This window comes from Ranitomeya variabilis, chromosome 3, assembly GCF_051348905.1.
Source record: "Ranitomeya variabilis isolate aRanVar5 chromosome 3, aRanVar5.hap1, whole genome shotgun sequence".
NCBI classification, from domain to species: domain Eukaryota; kingdom Metazoa; phylum Chordata; class Amphibia; order Anura; family Dendrobatidae; genus Ranitomeya; species Ranitomeya variabilis.
The window spans coordinates 516,801,106-516,826,318 of record NC_135234.1 but is presented as its reverse complement, the minus strand read 5'-3'; the positions used below and the strand labels follow the sequence as shown (position 1 = coordinate 516,826,318).

Sequence of the window (25,213 nt, the reverse complement as noted above, 5' to 3'; positions counted from 1 at the left end):
TGTTTTTCATGGACACACAGTCCGTGAAAAAAAGAAACATTAGGAATAGCACTATAGATTATAATTAGTGATGAGCGAGTGTACTCGTTGCCTGGGTGGTCTCCGAGTATTTGTAACTGCTGAGATTTAGTTTTCGTCGCCTCAGCTGCATGGTTTACAGCTGATAGACAGCTTGAATACATGTGGGGTTTCCCTACCAACCAGGCAACCCCCACATGTACTCAGGCTGGCTATCGGCCGCAAATCATGCAGCTATGTCAACAAAAGCTAAATCTCCGAGCAGTTACAAATACTCGGAGACCACCCGAGCAACGAGTACACTCGCTCATCACTAATTTATAATGGGTACATATTTAATCTGAACAAAAAAAAAACTACTGCAACACATACGTTCAACATGGATGTCTGAATGAGGCATTAAAGAGCAAAATTTTAATTCTTAGTTTATCGTACCATGTCCTCTTTTTAAGAAATTTTGCAGCAGCTTTTGCAAGCAAAAGTCAAAAGTGTAATATACAAAAAGTTACAATTTTTTAGGACCTGCTCCTGCATTTGACACTTCTACTCAATTGATTCATCTGGTGACATAAGCTCCCACAAAAAAGTATACAAGATGAGTAAAGCCAATCAGTTACACAGCTTCTTATGTAGCCTTGGAATGTAAAACTGGAATTTTCAGAATAGTTCAGAAGCATTATTTTTCTTTTTGTTATTCTAAACAATGTCTGATGAAAGTTATCCACATTTTTCAGAGAGTCCACCATATAGTGAAAGTTTTGTGTCTATTTTGTGTTTCAGCAAATTGCCTTTAAAAACCTAGTTCAAAGAAATCGTCAGGCAGAGCAGCAGGCGAACAGATCTCCTCCTGCCAATTCGGTCATACATTTACCTTTCATCATAGTGAACACCAGCAAGAAGACTGTGATTGATTGTAGTATTTCTAATGATAAGTAAGTAAAAAGTCAACCATGTGTTTGTCGGTTATAGGTACAGTAAACCTTAAAGGGTTGTATTGTCTCAACATTTCAAAATTATAAACTATGCCAAAATCTGACTGCTAAGATGCCTGCTTAAATGCCCCGTCCGAGTGAAGCACAGTCATGCATATTCATCAGCGCTGTAATTGTTATCATGAAAAAGCCCCATTCTTGGAATTAATTTGATGTTCCAGCACATACAACCCACCAATCCACAAGTATCAAATGTTATTTAATTAACCCCTTCATGCCATGGCCATTTTCCGTTTTTTTATTTTTTTCTCCTCTTCTTCCGTGTTTATTTTTCTGTCCTTATAGCCATATGAGTGCTTCTTTTTTTGCCGGACGAGTTTTATTTTTGAATGACACTATTGATTCTACTGCTTAGTGTACTGGAAAACACAGAAAAAAAATTCCAAGTGTTAAAAAAAAAAAAAAAAAAAAAAAAAAAAGTGCAATTGTTCTTTTGCCTTTTTTTCTTTACCATACGGTAAAACTGACCTAGCAATATGATTGCCTGGGACTGTACGAGTATGTAGATACCAAACATGTATAGCCATTTTTTTTTTTTCACCGCTTTCACAGGAGGCTTGTAATGTCAGGCACGTTGGTCTACAACAGACCCTTGGATGTCATGACAATCACGTCACAGGCACGCCCCTCTCGGCGCGTATTAAATGTAAATGCCACTGTCAGAGGTCAACACCAAGATTTAACAGGTTAACAGCTGTGGGTGGAGCTCCACTGCGGCTTTTTAAAGCACACAATGGCTCTTTAAGTCAACTGTCATGTGCAAGGGAAGATGCAAGCTCGGCATGCGAGCCTGTATCAGTCGGTGAGCTGGCATATGGTGTATCAGCGCATTATATGACAGTAAGGGGTTAATAATTAAATATGGAAAGCTTTTTGTTAATGTGAGGGCTCATTCACGTGTTCGTAATTTGCAAACGACTTCTATCCGTGATTTAAACTCTTCGCTCATGTACGTGATTTTTCACAGACTGAGCAATGAACACAAAATCATGGAGACCTGTTCGATATTGATCCACATGTCTGATCAAAATTGGAAGTACTAGTCTAAAGGTACCTTCACATTAAGCGACGCTGCAGCGATAGCGACAACGATGCCGATCGCTGCAGCGTTGCTGTTTGATCGCTGGAGAGCTGTCACACAGACCGCTCTCCAGTAACCCGATGTTTACCCTGGTTACCAGCGTAAAATGTAAAAAAACCAAACAGTACATACTTACATTCGCGTCCCCCGGCGTCCGGTTCCTGCACTGTGTGAGCGCCGGCCCTAACAGCAGAGCGGTGACGTCACCGCTGTGCTGTACTTTCACTTTCACTTTACGGCGCTCAGTCAGTGTGGGAAGCGGACGCCGGGGGACGCGAAGGTGAGTATGTAGTTTGTTTTTTTTTACATTTTACACTGGTAACCAGGGTAAACATCGGGTTACTAAGCGCGGCCCTGCGCTTAGTAACCCGATGTTTACCCTGGTTACCAGTGTAAAACATCGCTGGTATCGTTGCTTTTGGTGTCAAACACGACGATACACGCCGGTCTGACAACCAAATAAAGTTCTGAACTTTGTTCAACGACCAGCGATATCACAGCAGGATCCTGATCGCTGCTGCGTGTCAAACTAAACGATATCGCTATCCAGGACGCTGCAACGTCACGGATCGCTAGCGATATCGTTTAGTGTGAAGGTACCTTAAGGTTCCATGAATCTGATAACTCAACTCAAAGGGCATCCAAGTGCTATGATTTTAACAAACTGTTAGATACAAGAAGGTTTAGAAACCTTTTTTTTTTTAATTCATGAGAAAAACTGCTAAAACTTGAGTTTTTCTCATATGTGAAAAAAGTGACGTGAATGAGCCCTTAACCATGTCTTTCTGGGAAGCGCTAGAAACCGGAGACAAAGCAGCATCTTTTACCAAACCTCAAGTTGAATTTGTGTTTGTTTTTTTTTTGTTTTTGTTTTTATTACACATTAGAGACTTTGTGATAAAATCCAATCCACAGTGAAGCAATTCCTCCTTTTGCGGAATCAGGGTAGACCAGGCCTGGGCAATGTGCGGCCACGTCCGGCCCTTTAGCTGGCTCAGTCCGGCCCGCGGACCGAGACAGCCGTGGGGCTGTAAATCAGAGGGCCACACGGTGCCTGCCCGCTCGCTGTCTCCTTGTGTGGCTCTGTGCTGTGCCCGCCTCTGACTCCTTTGGTGGAGGAGGGACCTCTGGCCACTTCCTCCACCAGTCAGTGTGTGAGCGAAGGCAGGGAGAGAAGCAGAGCGCCGGGGAACGGGACCAAGGTGAGTATGTGGTGTTTTTTTTTTTTTTTTTTTTTTCTTTTTCTCTCTCGTGTATGGGCTGTTTGGGGGGGGCATGGGGAGGCTATGGGGTTGTGACATGGTGCTGCACACATGGGACAACATGGTGCTGCACACATGGGGCGACATGATGCGGCTGTGTGGGGCTCAAGCAGTGTATGGGGGTGACATGCGGCACATGGTGCTACATATGAAGGTGACATGCTTCACATGGGGAGGCTATGGGGGCGACATGCTTCACATGGGGAGGCTATGGGGGTGACATGCTTCACATGGGGAGGTTATGGGGGTGACATGCAGTGTATAGAGGGATGTCAGCATACTTAATTCTGCTCAATATTAAGTTATACAATTAATAATAATAAAATTATCAATAATGTAATATTTATAATATATCGATATTAATATTGAGTAGAATTAATTTTGGCCTATTGGTTCGGCCCTCCACAATGGTCACGGTCTTTCATGTGGCCCCTTGGGAAAATAAATTGCCTACCCCTGTGGTAGACACATAACTCGACCACAGTGTGATTTGCTGTGTGTGTCTTTTCACGTACAGTGGGGGGGGGAAAGGCATGTATTAACCAGTACTAGAAATATCTGGGGAACAACTGCTATTTAGTGTTCAAATGAATAAGTAGCATGTAATTCACAATTTTTATCTAAAAGCTTCAAGAAATCCAGATGTAGAATCAGTAGAATTGGTCTCATATAAACCCTTTTAAAGGGAGTCTGTCCGCCTCTAAACCTGAAATTTGGGCATACTGACCCTGGAGTGGCCAAGCGCCTGCATACACATTGTCTGTGCATGGGTTCCTCCTCTCTTGTGTGCATCAGCTGCTAGCTGCACAGAGGATTATAAAGCAGCATGTGGTCATTATACACTGGAAAGAGAGATAAGAGCACACACTGGCATTGTGCTTGTTCTCATCCCTTTTCTGTCGGCATAGATTGTCACTGATTTGTAATCCTGTGTGATAACATTGAGGGTATGTGCACACGTCCGGATTTCTTGCAGAAATTTCCTGAAGAAAACCGGAAATTTTCTGCAAGAAATCCGCATTTTTTTTTTTTCCCGTTTTTTTCACCTTTTTTTAGCATTCTGCAGGCGTAATTAGCTTGCAGAATGCTAAAGTTTTCCAAGCGATCTGTAGCATCGCTTGGAAAACTGACTGACAGGTTGGTCACACTTGTCAAACATAGCGTTTGACAAGTGTGACCATCTTTTTACTATAGATCCTGCCTATGCAGCATCTATAGTAAAAGATAGAATGTTTAAAAAAATAAAAAAAATGGTTATACTCACCTGCAGGCGTCCGTTCCTATAGATGCCGTTGTGGTTCAGGACCTTCCATGACGTCGCGGTCACGTGAGCGGTCACATGACCGGTCTCGACCAATCACAAGACAGTGACGTCATCGCAGGTCCTTCACCGCACACCAGCTTTAGAAACCGAAGCGGCAGCATGCAGCGGAGAGGCGGGAAGACATCGAAGGTGAGTATAGGACTATTTTTTATTTTAATTCTTTTTTTTTTTACCAATTATATGGTGCCCAGTCCGTGGAGGAGAGTCTCCTCTCCTCCACCCTGGGTACCAACCGCACATAATCTGCTTACTTCCCGCATGGTGTGCACAGCCCCGTGCGGGAAGTAAGCAGATCAATGCACTCATAGGTGTGCGGAATCACCTGCAATTCCGCATTTTAATGAACATGTTGCTTTTTTTTCCGCTATGCGATTTTTTCGCGGAAAAAAAGGCTACATTTGCACAAAAAATGCGGAATACACTGAAAATAATGGGAGGCATATGTTAGCGGTTTTTTCGCGTTTTTATCATGTTTTTATAGCGAAAAAACGCGAAAAATACTGAACGTGTGCACATGGCCTGAGGATACCTGCAAACTTGTGCACTTATTTGTTGCCTTCATACAGTAGTGCAGTGTGTGAACTCAGCTGTATAGCTCAAAATCCAAACAAATCAAGACGCGTTAATATATTTTTTGTTTTATTGTATACATAAAGGAACCCATCTAGTTTCATACGGTTTTTATTGCTTTTACATTTCAGATTTGAATATCTTTTTAATTTTGACAACACGTTTGAAATACATGATGATATAGAAGTACTAAAGAGAATGGGAATGGCATGTGGGTTGGAGTCTGGTAGCTGTTCAGCAGAGGATCTAAAGACTGCAAGGAGTTTAGTACCAAAGGCTCTAGAACCATATGTTACAGGTAAGAACCTACTATTACTGTTTCAGATATTAAAGGTATTTTCTCTTACAAGTGGCATATGCGAGCATACCTAGCATTAATTCCCTTTGCCTTTGAGAGAGAGAGAGAACCTTGTCAGAATGCAGCATTACTGCTGCACAAGGTGGCTCTTTTAGTTAAAAACGCCTTTTGGGTGACAGTTTCCCTTTAATTAAAAAAAAAATAATTCAACTCCTGACAAAATAGAATCTTGAAAATGTGCTGCCCACCAATCTTAGAATTGTGTTCTGGCTGGTTGTAGTGGTGCACACTCAGTGTGCATATGTGCTGCACACAAGAACACTTAACATGATTGCAGGTGGTAAACTGAAAGATACTCTGATTGGGAGGTCCATCCTTGGTGATTTATGTAAGTGTCTGAAATAATTTATCCAGAAAAGAGCTAAATATCTGCAAAAGATTTCCTCCAGTAATGGATCACCAAGAAATAATATTACGTTATTTCGAAGAGGCTATGGTGAATAGCATAATTTAAAAACAGGGGACATCCGTTGACAAATGTACTTTTGTCACTGTATCTTAAAGTGCAGAAGACTTTGTAGAACCTTTTTGTGAAAGGCTGGTAGTCCTTAAAGGGTTCCTCCAAAGCCAAGAAGTAATTTTCAATTAATAGATTACCAAAGTTATTAATTTTCAAAGATGTATGTCTTGGTAATATTCCTTACCATCCACTCTGTAATTTAACTTGGGATTCTGTGTATATTACCCACTTCCTATGCATGATGGGATACTCAAACGAATAGTCATCTGCTAGCTGAAACTGCTGTCCCTCCCCTTTCTACCCTGAAACGAAGCGTCATTGAGAAGGGGAGAAAGGTGAGGGCTGGGACATTCCAACCCCGATGACTCTTCATTTCGGTGTGGAAAGGGGAGTGACAGCAGTTTCTGCCGGCCGATGATGAGTCATTTGAGTATCCCATCATGCAATGGGGATTCTGAAACGAATTGTCATAGGAAGTGGGTAATATAAACAGAACCCTAAGGGTATGCTTCCACGGTCCGTATTCGCTGCGGATTGGACGCAGCTGCCAGATGTTACAGCATAGTGGATGACATTGATTTTCACTATGCGTACAGGGACGCCTCCGGCTCCAATGCGTAAACGGACATGTCTTTCTAAACCTCAGCATGTCCGTATATCTTGCGGAGATGCTCCGCCTCCGCAAGACAAATATCACAGTCCAATGTATAGGATGCGGTGATTCCGCTTGTTCAATGAACACATGCGGAATCACCGCGCGTACAAAAGCCGGCAGCGCTTTGGTCGGAGCTGCGTCCAGAGCGCTGCCAATACTTCCTGTGAAAACATACCCTAAATTGCAGTAGAGAGTGAATGGTAGGGAATTTTACCATGACAAGTTTTGTGTGTGTTTTGGACTAACCCTTTAAAAAAAGACAACTAATTTAGGCTTAGTTCACATTACGCCTCTGTGCGCAGCGTATCATCTGCATGCTCAAACGCATGGTTATGCTGCGTTTTTTTGTCCACATATCTTTTGCTGTTGTATCCAGCTGCAAGATGGATCTTGGCATGGAGAGCTTCTATCGTAATCTGGATTTGGAATTGAAATTGGCTTTTGCCTTTGCTGTGGCTTGTGAAGAAGAAAGAAGAAAAGCAAGACTGAGAAGACGTCATCGTCGTGGCAACACCCCATCGTTCAAGTCCGAGAGAGACGTGGAGCCTACCACTCGTTGTACACCGAGCTGTGTGAAAACCCAGGGAGAAGTTTTTCAAATACATGAGGATGTCTGAACAGAGCTTCGACGAATTGCTGCAACGTGTCCAAGAATCCATCACCAGGCAGGACACACAACTACGTTGAGCAATTCCTGCTGAGGAACGTCTGTTGGTGACCCTGAGGTACGTAATTTTGAAAAATAAACACATGTCGTTTGTATTATTGTTGTAACAGCCATGTACTGATTTTTTTTTTTCTTCCTCCATTTTCTGTTCGGCAGATTCCTGGCTACCGAAGAGATCTTAAGATCTCTACATTTTCAATTCCGGATTGGAGTGTCCACCCTTTCTGGAATTGTTGGAGACACCTGCCGTGTTTTATGTGACGTTCTGCGTACAGAATTCCTCCCCCAACCGACATCTGAACTCCTGCTGAAAAATGCAGCAAAATTCAATGAAATTTGTAATTTTCCAAACACTGTGGGGGCTGTGGACGGCAAACACATTCAGATTCTGAAACCGCTGGAAGTGGATCCGAGTATTTCAATTACAAAAAAATACTTTTTGGTTGTTCGCATGACTATTGCAGATGCTGAGCGTCGATTTGTTGACGTTGGCTCATTTGGACGAGGAAGTAACTCAGACTTTCAAAAACTCTGACATGGGCCAACGTTTGTATGGTAATTTAAATTTTTCCACCGCCACAACTTCTTGCGAACACTGAAAAGCCGCCAATGCCGTTGTGGTTGGGGATGACGCGTTTCAAATGTGTGCCAACCTCATAAAAGTCGGGACTTGAATCACACCAAAAGGATTTTCAACTACCGACTGACAAAATCACGAAGAACTGTGGAGTGTGCCTTTGGTTTGCTGGCATCTAAATGGCACATTTTAGGAACACCGATCAATCTAAAAACTGAGACAATTGATGATGTGGTCACAGCGTGAGTTATGCACAATTACATCCTGGCAAAAGAGCGACAACAATTAGAACTTGATGAACCTGTTGCTAGCACTTTGCAGGATTACCGTGATCACCCTCTGAGGACTACAGTGGAAGTTGCCCACATGAGGGAAAAGTTTGCTGCTTACTTTGTTTTGGATATTGGACATCTTGCATGGCAAGACGATATGGTTTAATACAATTTATGTAAATGTTATATCTTTGCTGACTTTACTACTAATAAAACCCCTCCAGTTAAACACCCGTTACAACTTGACTCAACAATACAATACACACTTGTGTTTTCACATAAAGAGACAAAGAAAACACAGGGATTGTGCAAACAAAAGAAACATTTTATTTAACAAACATAACCATCTGTTTATTTTGCATTAAACAACAATTGGGTTTATGTTCGGGGTCTGTATGACTGTTGAGATGTTGTGGACCTTGGGGGTGTTGAGCTGTGATGATTGGGTAACATTCAATGATGATGGGGTTACAGGGAAAGGGGCAATAAATTGTAGGATTGGCTCCTGGATGGGACTGGACACATTGGGAGTAGACGACACATTAGGAGTTGAACTGTGGGAAGGGATAGACAAATTGGAAGGGAGAGAACCAAGGGAAGGTAGTGACATATTAGACAACAGAGACACATTGGGAGGTGGAGGTGGTAGGACCATTTTTGGCTGACATTTCTTGCTCCGGGTCCTTATTTTACGGTGCAACGCCGAGTCACTAGTGGGATTCTTTCTGCTTTTCTTTGTTGGATGAGTGGTAGTTTTGGCCTCTGTAACAGTGTGCTGGCGTGGTGCTGGACTGTGCAGCGTGATGGATGCTGCTTGTTGCAGGGGTGCTTCACTCTGGAGCGTGGTGGATGCTGCTTGCTGCACTCTGGAGTTTGGTGGATGCTGCTTACTGCAGGGCTGCTGCACTCTGTAGCATGGTGTAGCTGTGAACTGGGTTAACAGGCCAGTGATGCTGTGCTTGTTGATGCTGGTAGAATCCGGCCTGCGGCTGATAGCTTTGGGACTGCTGTTGCTGTAATGCCTGGCTGTAAGCAGTCTGGCAGGCCTGCATGATGTTCAGCTGGAGTTCAGGGGTAATGTTTTCAGACACGCCTCGCTCTATTGCTGAAAAAGAAAAAAATGACTTGCTGGTCTCTGAAGGTTTGCTTCCAGGCGGTCAAGGTGTCGGTGACCATCCTGGAAAAGTGTGTTCACCTTTGAACCCACTGTCCAGTCTGTCTCCAATCCCCTTCATCCCATACTGGAAGACTGAGCTTAAGTGAATAAACACGGGCATGACTGACCTCCCAGGCCCTCTGCCACTGATGAGAAGTCCCAACAAAAGCAGTGGCAGAGGGCTGGGAGAGGGGAAAACCTGATGGATCAGCTGCCTGTGAAGCCTGCCTGGTTGCTACATCGCTGGTGGATGATTGGGACAGTATTTTGGGCCTAGTGACGTCCTGTATTCCGAGCATACGCTGGAGTCAAGCCCTCTCAAGGCATCTACAAGAAACGATCCTGTCAGCTTGGAACAAACATCTGTCAAGGCTAGACAGAAAGCTAAAGATCTCTTCAAGCCTGAGAGATTCCCTGTCGTGGTGGACATCACGAGGAGACTTCAAGAAGGAGTGCCATTTGTTCTTGTCCCCTTCGTCAGCATTACTGACGCCGGCCAGATAGGCTCTGGATCGGAAGTGGAAGGTCGGTACCTTCAGAGTACATGGTTCCTGGAAGATAGAGAAAAATCATCCAACAACAGGGAGTTGAAGGCAGTTTGGGAAGCTCTGCAACAATGTCATGACACGATCAGGAATAGTCATATCGGTCTTTTCAATCATTGTCACGACCTGCGTCACCTACAGGCCATGGCAGAGCAAATATTTCGATGGGCAGAGAGGTGTTCTTTCCATCTCAGCAGTTCATCTCAAGGGCTCAGAGAACAAAGTGGCAGACTTTCTGAGCAGGGAAAGACTTAGTTTCTATTCGGAGGCCCAATCAAGAAGTATTTCTCCAGTTAACCCAGAGATGAGGAGTTCCACGCACAGACCTGTTCGCAACACGGAAGAATGTGAAAGTAGCCAGATTTCTTTCCTTAAACCACAGAAGGGGTAGATGCATTGTCTCAAAGTTGAGAAGCAGATCTTCTATATGCATTCCCCCCATTCCCTCTTATACCAAGAGTTTGAAGAAAGATTCAAGAAGACTGAGCCACATTTATATTGGTGGCCCCCCTTTGATCCAAGAGAAGTTGGTTCCTGATGTTATGCCACATGGCCCTGGAAGATGCAGTTCTTCTACAGGACAGATGCGACCTGCTGTCTCATGGTCCCCTTCATCAAGATGCACGCTTTCTACACCTAGCAGCGTGGATCCTAATAGGCAGATCTTAAGCGCCAAGAGGCTATCACATAGGGTAATAACTATCCAAGCAAACAGGAAACTTGTAACATCAGCCATTTATTCCAAAATATGGAAGCGGTTCTGCTCATATGTGAGAATACATCGCAGAATCATCCTAGAATTCCTCCAGATAGGTTTCAATATGGGTTTGAAACCCAGCACGTTAAGGGTTCAGATCTTGGCCCTTAACACATTATTTGACTACCCTCTAGTGCAGTGTTCCCCAACTCCAGTACTCAAGAGCCACCAACAGGTCAGGTTTTCAGGATTTCCTTAATATTGCTCAGGTGATAATTGCAGAACCTGCACAGGCAACCAACAAGTCCATCACCTGCGCAATACTAAGGAAATCCTTAAAACATGACCTGTTGGTGGCTCTTGAGGACTGGAGTTGGGGAACACTATTCTAGTGGATCACCCATGGGTTACGAGATTTATTAGAGCCGTTATCAGGCTGAGACCCACGATCAGGAAAACTGTTCCATGGGACCTGAATCTAGTGCTAGGTGCCTTATGTAAATCACCATTTGAATCACAGGAAGAGGCTAGCACTAGGTTGCTGTCCTTGAAAACTTTTCTCAGTGGCAGTCATGTCTGCAAAGCGATTAGAGGAGATCCAAGCACTATCATTAAAAGTTCCTTATCTGCAGATCTTGGAGGACCGTCTAATACTTGGGCTTGACCCTTCTTTCAGGCCAAAAGTAGTACCAAGGCAAACTTAAACCAGGAAGTCGTCCTCACATCATTCTGTCAACATCCTAACAATGATAGAGACTTTATCATACCCTGGACGTAAGGAGATCAGTAACGCAGTTGAAAATTTGCATAAAAAAGCATAACGAAAAACTGCACGAACTCCTAGTGTGAACTCACCCGAAGTCTGAGTAATCGTTATTCGCTGTGACGTAGAACGGCAGCACCTTGTAGTTTGACCTTCGGAAAGTGCACTCCCGTTAAAGGAAACCTGTCAGCAGGATTGTGCACAGTAACTTTCAGACAGTGTCAGGTTGTTGCCGTTATAGTAATTAAAATGATACCTTGGTTGATGAAATCCGTCTTGTGGTTGTTGTTTAATCTTTATTTTCAGTTTTGAGTTACTGATCTGCTCGTGCTTCGGGGCGGCCTGTGGGGGGGGGGGAGGGGGATCTTCATTTGATGCTCTAATTGGTTATTATTTCTGCATGGCTTCTGACCGGTCATTGATCCATCAGTCACCTGCCCCCTTTTTTTTTTTTTTTTTTTACCCCAATCCTGTGTGTGTATGCTGCAGTGTCCGTGTGTTAATATACTTGCCTATAGCCATGTTATCCGGTATCCAGCACTATTTCCTCTCTTCTGAGTCACGGGATGTGAATTCAGACTCTGGATCACACTGTGTGGGCCAGAAGTTTTTTTTTTTTTTATTATTTTTATTATTAATATTACAATGTAAGCCTATGACGCTCTCTACACTTACATTGCAAAAGCCACTTCCGGGTCACACAGAGCGCAGTGGGATCCAGAGAGTCTGAAGATGGGTGATGTTACTGAGAAGAGGACAGGAGAGGCGCTGTACGTATACTGGAGTAGTTGGCGGTAGGTGAATATATTAACACATTGACTAGACTATATACAAAAGTTAATGGGACTGCTTCTTTAAAGGGAATCTGTCACCCCAAAACTGGCCTATAAGCTAAGGCCATCGGCATCAGGGGCTTATCTACAGCATTCTGTAATGCTGTGGATAAGCCCCGATGTCACCCGCATGATAAGAAAAAGGAGTTAGATTATACTCACCTGGGGGGGGGACATTCCCGGTCTGATGGGCGTCTCGGTCCGGGTCCAGCTCCTCCCATCTTCATGCGATGACGTCTTCTTCTTTGCTGCCTCCACGGCCCCTGTGCAGACATGCTTTATCTGCCCTGTTGAGGGCAGAGCAAAGTACTGCAGTGCACAGGTGCTGGGCCTCTCTGACCTTTCCCGGCGCCTGCGCACTGCAGTTCTTTGCTCTGCCCTCAACAGCGCACATAAAGTACGCCTGCGCAGGAGCCGTGGCAGGCAGCAAAGAAGACGTCATCGTATGAAGATGGGAGGCCCGGACCGCGACACCCATCGGACCGAACCGCAACGGGACCGCCCCTGGGTGAATATAATCTCACTTGTTTTTCTTATCTTGCAGGTGACATCGGGGGCTTATCTACAGCATTACAGGATACTGTAGATAAGCCCCTTATGCCGGTGGCCTTAGCTTATAGGCCAAAAATGGGGTGACAGATTCCCTTTAAGTGATGAAGGAGCAGACCGCTTCAACATTGTGCACCCATTTTAGCGAGATCACCCATGACTAAAGAAATGTTCACTTGTAGAAATGTAGTTTACTCTTTTGGCCACCTGCACTTCCTTCTTTTAAAGCTCAAAGATAGCCAAGACCAAATGCGGTATTACTGGGTAATCCGTATTTATTTGCTTATTCTTCCATGATTTTACTTCCAACAATGGAATAGCTGCATTCGGCACAGTTACATAGAAAACACATTCTTCCAGGTACCATAGCGTAACTGTAGAAGGTCAAGTAGACTGATTGCAAAATTGTATTACTTATTAAGCAGTATATAATTGCCACGATTTTTTTTCTTCTTTTTAGAAATGGCTCAGGGATCCATCAGTAGTGTGTATGTGTCGTCTACTTCAGGTTCAGTGTCGAATGGTCGAAGGTTTTCTGCCAGGTAAAAAGCTTACATTTTCCAAAATGCTTCCCTTATGGCCAATGAATCTTCTTGATCTAGCCACGTCCACAAATTATGGTTCTGACTGTTTTTTTGTGTTTGCCCTCCGTTGAACACTACCTTGCAACGCGTGTTAAAAAATAATCTACGTTACAAGTTGGGTAACTTTGTAAAGACATTGCACCGCCTCCCTCATGATATCTTAGTGATCCTGCTAATTTTTGTGTAATCGGTGTGTTGCTGTTTGTGGGAAAATCTAATTTCACAGTGCACTAAATAAAAATATTGCAGAAGTTCACAGCCAAAAAATGTTGTCATGTGGAATTGAAGAGGTTTTCCCATAAATTAACCCCTTAGTGACAGAGCCAATTTTGTACTTAATGAACAAGCCAATTTTTACAATTCTGACCACGCTTCCTTTAAGGTTATAGCTCTGGAACGCTTCAACGGATTCCACTGATTCTGTGATTTTTTTCGTGGCATATTGTATTTCATGTTAATGGTAAAATTGCTTCAATATGACTTAAGTTTATGAAAAAAAACGGAAACTTGGCAAGAAGTTTGAAAATTTAGCAGTATTAAAACTTTGAATTTTTGTGCCCTTAAAGGGAACCTATCACCCCGTTTTTTTCGGTATGAGATAAAAATACTGTTAAATAGGGCCTGAGCTGTGCATTACAATAGTGTAGTTTGTGGACCCCGATTCCCCACCTATGCTGCCGAAATACGTTACCAAAGTAGTCATTTTCGCCTGTCAATCAGGCTGGTCAGGTCGGATGGGCGTGGCTTCTTCCCCCAGATATTGCGTAGTTTTCCGTTGGTGGCGTAGTGGTGTGCGCATGTCCAACGTCCCCAATCCTGCACGGGGGGGTGAAAATAGCAGCGATGTCCGTTATTCCATTGGTGGTCGGTGGGCGCGGCCATCTTCCTTTGGCCGCGCGTGCGCAGAAGCGGCGCTCTGCTGGCCGCGGCTTCAGGAAAATGGCCGCGGGATGCCGCGCGTGCGCAGATGGAGATCGCGGCGGCCATTTTCCTGAAGCCGCGGCCAGCAGAGCGCCGCTTCTGCGCACGCGCGGCCAAAGGAAGATGGCCGCGCCCACCGACCACCAATGGAATAACGGACATCGCTGCTATTTTCACCCCCCCCCCGTGCAGGATTGGGGACGTTGGACATGCGCACACCACTACGCCACCAACGGAAAACTACGCAATATCTGGGGGAAGAAGCCACGCCCATCCGACCTGACCAGCCTGATTGACAGGCGAAAATGACTACTTTGGTAACGTATTTCGGCAGCATAGGTGGGGAATCGGGGTCCACAAACTACACTATTGTAATGCACAGCTCAGGCCATATTTAACAGTATTTTTATCTCATACCGAAAAAAACGGGGTGATAGGTTCCCTTTAAATCAGGGTTATATCACACAAAATAGTTAAATTTCCAACATTTCTATTCTAGATCAGCACAATTTTGGAAGCATAATTTTTTTTGTTAGGACGTTATAAGGGTTAAAAGTTTTCCAACAAAATTTGCAAAACCTTTTCCTTTAGGGACCACCTCACATTTGAAGTGAGTTTGGGGGTCAATATGACAGAAAATACCAAAAAGTGACAGCATTCTAAAAACTGCACCCCTCAAGGTGCTCAATACCACATTCAAGAAGTTTATTAAGCCTTCAGGTGCTTCACGAGAACTAAAGTAATGTGGAAGGAAAAATTAACATTTTTACTTTTTTCACAAAAAAATTATTATAGACCCAAACTTTATTTTCACAAGGGTAACAAGAGAAAATGAACCACAAAATGTGTTGTGCAATTTCTCCTGAGTTCACCTATACCCCGTATGTGGGGGAAAGCCACTGTTTGGGCACATGGCAGAGCTCAGAAGGGAGGGAACACCGTTTGATTTTTTTGAACCCAAAATTGGCTGGAATCGATGGCGGGTGCGGAGACCCCCCCTGATGTACCTAAACAGTGGAACCCCCCAATTCTAACCCTAATCCTAACCCCAGCGCCCCAGCCATAGCCCCAGCACCAACTCAAATGGAAATAAATACTTTTTTTTATTTTATTATTTTTACCTAACTAAGTTGGTGATAAAGGGGGGGGTTTATTTACGGTTTTTTTTTTATATATCACTGATGGGGTCAATGACAGTGATCAAAATTAACAAATAGGAAAAATCTCGTATTGTTGGCGGGTGCCGGCAGACAGAGCTTGGTTGGCACACTGCGCATGCGCTCGCCATTTTCTTCCCAGAGGAATACTTCGGGTGACAGAGCCGGAGGGTCCAGGGACACCGTAGGTACTGGGGGGCTCGTTGAACCCCATTTCTCTCTCCTCTGGTGTGCTAGATCATATCAGATCAAAGAGAAATACTGTATTTTTCGGACTATAAGACACACTTTTTACCTCCCAAAATGTGGAGGAAAATGGGGGGTGCGTCTTAGTCTGAATATATTGGCTCGGGAGGTGGGGGGAGCGGTATCGGAGGAGCAGCAGGTCACAGAGGCAGGAGCCAGCAGCTCCGGCTAACTCCTATGCCCACTGCTAAAGAGAAATGAATATGCACTGCATTCCACACCCATGGGCGTGGAGGGCAATGAATATTAATTTCTTTCTGGCATAATGGTATGATTGATTGGCCCCATCCCCTTGCTGGTATGATTGGCCCCATCGCAGTCCTTGTATCCATGGCCCCATCAGAAAAGATTAAAAAGAAAAAAAAAAACCCTTACGATTACCTTCCTCCCCTCTTTCGCAGTTGCAGCGTCCTGCTCCGGTGCCAGCAGCTGCTTAATGCTTGTAAGCAGCGCATGGGAGGGACATCATGCGCTGCTCACAAGAAGAGCACAGATGCTAGAATACTCACCCGGGACCATTCATCGCAGAGAGCGGTGAGTATCCATTCCTCTTCAGTAGCGTGCACTGTCAGCCGCCTGCTTCCTGCTGCGGCGGTCACGTGTGCCAATACTTAAGAGAAATGAATATATTGTGAGCGGCACCGAGGAATAAGTACCCTTAACTGCTGCCATTAAAAGGCGTATCAACGGTCGTTAAGGGGTTAAAGCTAATTTTCAATAGATCTTTGAATAATAGCTTTCACATTTGGATGTGTTTAACCCCTTCCCGACCTGTGACACAGCGTATGCGTCATGAAAGTCGGTGCCTTCCCGACCTGTGACGCATATGCTGTGTCACAGAATGATCGCGTCCCTGCAGATCGGGTGAAGGGGTTAACTCCGATTTCACCCGATCTGCAGAGACAGGGGGAGTGGTGCTTCAGCCCAGGGGGGGTGGCTTCACCCCCCCGTGGCTACGATCGCTCTGATTGGCTGTTGAAAGTGAAACTGCCAATCAGAGCGATTTGTCCGCCCCCCTAATTCGTTCTGTCCGCTCCTCCGTCCTCCTGTCCGCTCCCCCCGTGCTCCTGTCCGCTCCCCCCGTGCTCCGGTGCCCCCTCCCCGTGCTCCGGTCCCCCCCCCCCTGTGCTTTTTATTTTCACGGCTCTACGTTATAAACTTATGTGAAACACTTGGGGGTTGAAAGTGCTCACCACACATCTAGATAAGATCCTTTTGGGGTCTAGTTTCCAAAATGGGGTCACTTGTGGGGTGTTTCTACTGTTTAGGCACATCAGGGGCTCTGCAAATGCAACGTGACGCCCGCAGACCATTCCATCAAAGTCTGCATTTCAAATGTCACTACTTCCCTTCCGAGCCCTGACGTGCGCCCAAACAGTGGTTTACCCCCACATATGGGGTACCAGCGTACTCACAACAAACTGGGCAACAAATATTGGGGTCCAATTTCTCCTGTTACCCTTGTGAAAATAAACAATTGCTTGCTAAAACATCTTTTTTGAGGAAAGAAAAATGATTTTTTATTTTCACGGCTCTGCGTTGTAAACTTCTGTGAAGCACTTGGGGGTTCAAAGTGCTCACCACACATCTAGATAAGTTCCCTTGGGGGTCTAGTTTCCAAAGTGGGGTCAATTGTGGGGAGTTCCCACTGTTTAGGCACATCAGGGGCTCTGCAAACGCAACGTGACGCCCGCAGAGCATTCCATTAAAGTCTGCATTTCAAAACGTCACTACTTCCCTTCCGCTCCCCGACGTGTGCCAAAACAGTGGTTTACCCCCACATATGGGGTATCAGCGTACTCAGGAGAAACTGCACAACAACTTTTGGGGTCCAATTTCTCCTGTTACCCTTGGGAAAATAAAAAATTGTGGGTTAAAAAATCATTTTTGAGGAAAGAAAAATAATTTTATATTTTCATGGCTCGGCGTTATAAACTTCTGTGAAGCACTTGAGGGTTCAAAGTGCTCACCACACATCTAGATTAGTTCCTTGGGAGGTCTAGTTTCCAAAATGGGGTCACTTGTGTGGGAGCTCCAATGTTTAGGCACACAGGGGCTCTCCAAACGCGACATGGTGTCCGCTAATGATTGGAGCTAATTTTCCATTCAAAAAGCCAAATGGCGTGCCTTCCCTTCCGAGCCCTGCCGTGCGCCCAAACAGTGGTTTACCCCCACATATGGGGTATCATCGTACTCAGGACAAACTGGACAACAACATTTGGGGTCCAATTTCTCCTATTATCCTTGGGAAAATAAAAAACTCCGGGCTAAAAATCATTTTTGAGGAAAGAAAAATATTTTTTTATTTTCATGGCTCTGCGTTATAAACTTCTGTGAAGCACCTGGGGGTTTTAAGTGCTCACTATACATCTAGATTAGTTCCTTGGGGGGTCTAGTTTCCAAAATGGAGTCACTTGTAGGGGAGCTCTAATGTTTAGGCACACAGGGGCTCTCCGAACGCAACATGGTGTCCACTAACGATTGGAGCTAATTTTCCATTGAAAAAGTCAAATGGCGCGCCTTCCCTTCCAAGCCTTGCCGTGCACCCAAACAGTGGTTTACCCCCACATATGAGGTATCTGCGTACTCAAGAGAAATTGCCCTACAAATTTTAGGATCCATTTTATCCTGTTGCCCATGTAAAAATGAAAAAATTGAGGCTAAAAAAATTTTTGGGTGAAAAAAAAAAGTACTTTTTCATTTTTTACGGATCAATTTGTGAAGCACCTGAGAGTTTAAAGTGCTCACTATGCATCTAGATAAGTTCCTTGGGGGGTCTAGTTTCCAAAATGGGGTCACATGTGGGGGAGCTTCAATGTTTAGGCACACAGGGTCTCTCCAAACGCGACATGGTGTCCGCTAACGATGGAGATAATTTTTCATTCAAAAAGTCAAATGGCGCGCCTTCCCTTCCGAGCCTTGCCGTGCACCCAAACAGTGGTTTACCCCCACATATGAGGTATCGGCGTACTCAGGAGAAATTGCCCAACAAATTTTAGGATCCATTTTATCCTGTTGCCCATGTGAAAATGAAAAAATTGAGGCTAAAAAAATTTTTTGTGAAAAAAAAGTACTTTTTCATTTTTACGGATCAATTTGTGAAGCACCTGGGGGATTAAAGTGCTCACTATGCATCTAGATAAGTTCCTTGGGGCGTCTAGTTTCCAAAATGGGGTCACTTGTGGGGGAGCTCCAATGTTTAGGCACACGGGGGCTCTCCAAACGCGACATGGTGTCCGCTAAAGATTGGAGCCAATTTTTCATTGAAAAAGTCAAATGGCGCTCCTTCGCTTCCGAGCCCTGCCGTGCCCACAAACAGTGGTTTACCCCCACATATGAGGTATCAACGTACTCAGGACAAATTGGACAACAACTTTTGTGGTCCAGTTTCTCCTTTTACCCTTGGGAAAATAAAAAAATTGTTGCGAAAAGATCATTTTTGTGACTAAAAAGTTAAATGTTAATTTTTCCCCTATTTGTTGCTTCTGCTGCTGTGAAACACCTGAAGGGTTAATAAACTTCTTGAATGTGGTTTTGAGCACCTTGAGGGGTGCAGTTTTTAGAATGGTGTCACTTTTGGGTATTTTCAGCCATATAGAACCCTCAAACTGACTTCAAATGTGAGGTGGTCCCTAAAAAAAATGGTTTTGTAAATTTTGTTGTAAAAATGAGAAATCACTGGTCAAATTTTAACCCTTATAACTTCCTAGCAAAAAAAAAATTTCTTTCCAAAATTGTGCTGATGTAAAGTAGACATGTGGGAAATGTTATTTATTAACTATTTTGTGTCACATAACTCTCTGGTTTAACAGAATAAAAATTCAAAATGTGAAAATTGCGAAATTTTCAAAATGTTCGCCAAATTTCCGTTTTTTTCACAAATAAACTCAGAAATTATCGACCTAAATTTACCACTAACATGAAGCCCAATATGTCACGAAAAAACAACCTCAGAACCGCAAGGATCCGTTGAAGCGTTCCTGAGTTATTACCTCATAAAGGGACACTGGTCAGAATTGCAAAAAATGGCAAGGTCATTAAGGCCAAAATAGGCTGGGTCATGAAGGGGTTAAAAAAAAAAAAAAGAAAAGTTTCTGTGCTGAGATAATCTTATAAATGTGCTCTTGCTGTGTAATGGCTGTGTCTGACCGTACAGGTACATGGTCTGATCATACCACAGCTCCTGGACAGAAAGGAAGCAAAATAATATAATACAGACATAGCAGCACAGGGATCACAGCTGATTCTTTCTTTGAGGTAAAACATTGCTTAAAGGGAAGGTGCCACCAGTTTTCTTGTAGTTTGCTTTTTTGTGAAATTAAGCTTTAAAATGGCAATTAAATTTAATGCAATGTTTGCAAACATTTCTATATGGCAAATTTATATGAGGCATCGAGATTACTCGCTAATCCCGCCCCTGCACAGTAGCTCCGCCCCCACAACATCACCACGCATAATCCTGCCCCCCACCCCATTACCACATACAATCCGCACCACATCACCACACACAATCCCGCCCCCCACAAATCCCGCCCCCACCACATCACCACACATAACGCCACATCACCACATAATCCCGCCCCTTCAACACATCACCACACATAATCCCACCCCAACACATCACCACACAATCCCGCCCCCCCACTCCATTACCATATATAAACCTGCCCCCCACCCCATTACCACACATAATCCCGCCCCCACCACATCACCACATATTCCCGCCACCCCACCACATTACTACACATAATCCTGCCCCCCCACCACATTACCACAGATAATCCCGCCCCCCACCACATTACCACACATAATCCCGCCCCCACCACATTACCACACACAATCCCGCCCCCCACCACATTACTACAGATAATCCCGCCCCCCCACCATATTACCACACACAACCCCGTCCCCCACCACATTACCACAGATAATCCTGCCCCCCCACCACATTACCACACATAATCCCGCCCCCCACCACATTACCACACACAATCCCACCCCATTACCACATATAATCCCGCCTCCCACCACATTACCACACACAATCCCGCCCCCCCACCACATTACTACAGATAATCCCACCCCCCCACTACATTACCACACATAATCCCAATCCCCACCACATTATCACAGATAATCCCGCCCCCCCACCACATTACCACACACAATCCCGCCCCCACCACATCAGCACACACAATCCCGCCCTTCACCATAACAGCACACACAATCCCGCCCCCAGCACATCACCACACTATTGTTATGAACTTCATTTTAAGTTAATTTACCACCTGCGTAAGCGCTATTGAATGTTGTCATTATTTACTTTAGTTTAATCACCAGCAGCGTTAATTGGATAGCAATGAGCGTGCCGAGCGTTAGCTGGCTGGAAACATCTAGTATTATATATTTTCTTACAAATATATACAATTACCACTAGGGGGAGCATTTTCCATTTTAGACCTCAAGCAGCAGTAGGAAGACGTACCAGCTTTACTGTTAGCTGTAAAATTGGGGCAGCAACTGATGACATCACAATTTCCCTCCCCTTTTGGGTGTTCTAGTATCCCTGGGGCAGAATGAAGAGCAGCATCACAGGGCAGCGCCATTTTGCGTGTGACAGCCCTGTGATCTGCTATCATCAGCAGTTACGGTCTCTCTCTCCCATCAGTCTTCACATCTCTCTCACCCAGACTACATGTATCTCGCCCCCCTCCACAAGTTCACTGCAGACCAGCAGCTCCTTATCTTAGCTGAGGGATGAGTCACAGCTCCTGCTGACGGCTCCTGCTGGGATAATGCTGATCATACACTGTTCCTCCTTGATGTCTTTGCAGTCTGATACTCTGCAGCTTTTCTCCAGCATTTTACTCCTATCAATCCAGTATCTGTTCTGAAGCAGTACTGCTTCTGTTAACATATCCTAATGACAGGAGACAAATTGACAGCCGAGGGCTCCATGAAAATGGCAGCAGAACACTCCCACTACTGTGAATTGTGCAGCCCACAAAGGCGTGCCCAGTTCACAGCAGTGACTGCTCCATTACAATAGATAGGGTCAGTGGCAGTCTGTTATCTCCCATGACCATGGGGTACCGTATTATGACACTGATAGTGTTGTGCTGCTGCTGTGAAAGCAAGATGTCAGCCTCCAGTGCTTTCTTTAAGCTCCTATAACACACAAAATGTTTCAAATGCAATCAAATCTTTGTTATAACAGCATTTTATGCTACATTACATTGATTTATCAATGATCTACAAACGCGGTACCTTCCCTTTGAAAACAGGCAGTGAAATGTTTTACCTCACAAAAAGAATCAGCTGGGATCCCCTGCTATAGTGTCTTTATACTCTCTTGCTTCCTCCCCTGCCCAGGAGCTGTAGTGTGATCAGACCATGTCCCTGTATGCAAAAACAAAGGACAAAAACCGAACTAATGCCCAAATAAATTGAATTTATTTTGAAAAGATAACACTACATAAATTGGTAGGGGGGGGGGGGGGGGGGATGAAACCACAAAATGGGGCACAAACGGAGATACAGCAGCATATAACAGTCCCAGAATATTACAGTACTGACATAATATGAGTAAATAAATAAATAAATGCATATATATCATTAAAAATAGGACTGGTAAGTCTTAATGTTACTCTATTTATAACAGCATAAAGTGCAAAAGAAGTATATACCAAAGTGCAAAGATAAGTGCAAATACAAAGTGCACAGGTGCAAACATAAGCTGCTGGAGTAACTAATTAATGCAGGTAACTGCTAACTGGTATATGGTATATTGGGCACTAATACAAGTATCATTCCAGGTACCGCTCATAAATGGTTAAATATTTTACGTATATAACAATCAGTAGTAAGGGGTAAAGGAAAGCGCAGCATTTCAGGTAAATCCTGCTCTGGGCAGTCTCCTGGATGTGCCGGTCCCCGACGTGCGTTTCGGCGCAAGCCTTCCTTCCTGGACCCTGTATGGTCAGACACAGCCATTACACAGTACACAGCAGGGGCATAATTATAAGATGATCTCAACACAGGAACATTTTATTTTTAACAAATCCAATTGTGGAAGTTATTTTTATTCTAAGATGTATTAATTTAAATCTTTGTTCACAGAAAACCCCTTTTATTCTAAGTTCACACTATGCATTTTTTTTCTGCAACAAAACCCGCACTCTTTGCAGAAACGAAGCAGCGTCAAAAATACATGTTTTGGTGCAGATTTTGTTGCGTCTTTCAGGATCCCAGAGTTCAGCTTTGCCTCCGCCACAGAAGCATGAACACAGGTCACCAATACAATACATATCTTCATGAAAAAATACACATACAAATGTAACAGCTGAGGGAGGTGTATTGGTTTGGAATAATTTACCTAAGACCCTGGCAGTGCATTGAGTTTGTAGGACACTATTTAACTTTCACTCTTTGCTCAACCATTGAGTTACTCAGGCATTGTGCACCCTCACACCTTGGTCAGCCACAGGCATTATTCAATTTCACACCTTTTGTTAGCCAATGTTTACTTTGCATGCATCACTAATTTAATTCAACTCTACTAATCCAAACTGCCATCTCAGGTGGCCAAGAGTTTCATATACTATATACTTCTGTACTTCCTTTCTTCATTTTGTTAATTTTGTCTCTGAAAGTGACATGCTTTATTTCCCCCAAAAAAAACATGCAAAACAGAAAAAATGATGACAAAAAAGTGTGTACATGAGATTTCTGAAATCTTATAGGCTTTGCTGATACTGTGAAAAACGGCTGAAAATCAGCATAAAAAAGCGCCCATTGTGAACTTAGCCTATAAGGGTATTCTCAAGTTGCTTCATAAGCAGCTCAGAGTCTGTCAGTGACTTATGAATCTACATTGTTATCACTATATTTGCATATAGAGATAACATTGCATTTGAACAAGCATAAATGTCTCAGGAAAGTTAGAGCCATGATCATAAACTTCCCATGTCAGGAGCTGAAGGAAAGGGAGGTGAGCAGCTAACTGCTTCATAGAAATCAATGTACTGGAGAAATGTGGCTTGGATGTTAGTGTAACTCGTCTCCTAGAATGTAACTACTGCACATACTTGACCAGGCTCTCTGAAACCAGCTGTACATGGTGTAAGCTAAAAGCTCTCACAGCAGGTAGAAAATGAAAATCAATTGCCCACTTGCTTGTTTTCTTGCTGTCTAAAGCAATGTAATAAAATGAGACTACCCCTTCAGCAAAACTGAATGCGACCATGGAAAGTTGTACAGGGCAGTCAATGGGGATCCAGTTTTTGGCCAATGTTGGCCTGTCAAGTTTATTATAGAGATTCTCCCGGAATAAAAAAAAAATGTAAACCACTAAAGCAAATGTAATTTTTCATTCATTAAATGCCTTTTTGATTAGCAATTTATATTCATTTTTGTGTAGAATTAAAATGTCCTTCTGTTTGTTACACTAGCCGTAATTGTTCTAGAATTTTGATAGTACAGGTAGCTGTGAGGTGTTGGTAGCTGCAACCCCCTTCATGTCTAAAGAGAGGCTGCTCATACTACTTTTCCACTGCTGACTAGCATAATTTTCTGATCTGACACTGGAGATAGCAGATGTTTTGAGATAAGATGGTGCTCACACTGCTGTACATGAAGTCCTTGTGACTGATCTAATACTGGAGATGTCAGGGGTGCTCAGCTAAAGCGAGGCTGCTCACGCTGCTGTCCACCCATCTATCTGATCAAATACAGTGATATCAGGTGTGTTGAGGTATGAAGAGGCTGCTCACACTGCTGCCTGTATATCTGATCTAATAGTGGAGATATCAGGGGTGCGGAGGTAAGAAATGGCAGCTCACACTGGTGTCCACTATGTCTTTCTGAGTGTTGAGTGACTGCTATGACCTGGTGATAACCTATACAATGAACGGTCATCTCCGGGTCACAGCAGCATCCCTGCTTTCAGAGAGGCAGGGTGGAATTCAGTTTCAGCTGCCTTTTCTTACCTCAACACTCCTGGTATCTTCTGTATAAGATACCCATGTGGACAGCAGTGTGAGCTGCCATTTCTTATCTCCACACCCCTGATATCTCCACTGCTAGATCAGATATACAGACAGCAGTGTGAAGGTACCTTCACACGAAGCGACGCTGCAGCGATAGCGACAACGATGCCGATCGCTGCAGCGTCGCTGTTTGATCGCTGGGGAGCTGTCACACAGACCGCTCTCCAGCGACCAACGATGCCGAGGTCCCCGGGTAACCAGGGTAAACATCGGGTTGCTAAGCGCAGGGCCGCGCTTAGTAACCCGATGTTTACCCTGGTTACCAGCGTAAAAGTTAAAAAAACAAACAGTACATGCTCACCTGCGCGTCCCCCAGCGTCCGCTTCCTGACACTGACTGAGCTCCGGCCCTAACAGCAGAGCGGTGACGTCACCGCTGTGCTTTCACTTTCATTTTAGGGCCGGCGCTCAGTCAGTGTCAGGAAGCAGACGCTGGGGGACGCGCAGGTGAGTATGTACTGTTTGTTTTTTTTACTTTTA

At 44.2% G+C, this 25,213-nt stretch overlaps 1 protein-coding gene and 1 long non-coding RNA gene across 3 annotated transcripts in view; both read left to right on the top strand.

The window, feature by feature from the left end:
• The window catches only part of TFDP1 (transcription factor Dp-1), a 129,202-nt gene that overhangs the window by 90,423 nt on the left and 13,566 nt on the right, over positions 1-25,213 (top strand). For both annotated transcript variants that reach the window (XM_077296940.1, XM_077296941.1), the window contains exons 9-11: positions 799-950; positions 5,379-5,545; positions 13,240-13,321. In XM_077296940.1, the coding sequence (XP_077153055.1) occupies positions 799-950; positions 5,379-5,545; positions 13,240-13,321 (401 nt within the window). The remainder of the gene's footprint in view (positions 1-798; positions 951-5,378; positions 5,546-13,239; positions 13,322-25,213) is intronic.
• LOC143818351 (uncharacterized) lies at positions 6,550-8,470 on the top strand. The gene is made up of 2 exons (XR_013224481.1): positions 6,550-7,445; positions 7,544-8,470. It is a non-coding gene; the product is annotated as an uncharacterized LOC143818351 (long non-coding RNA).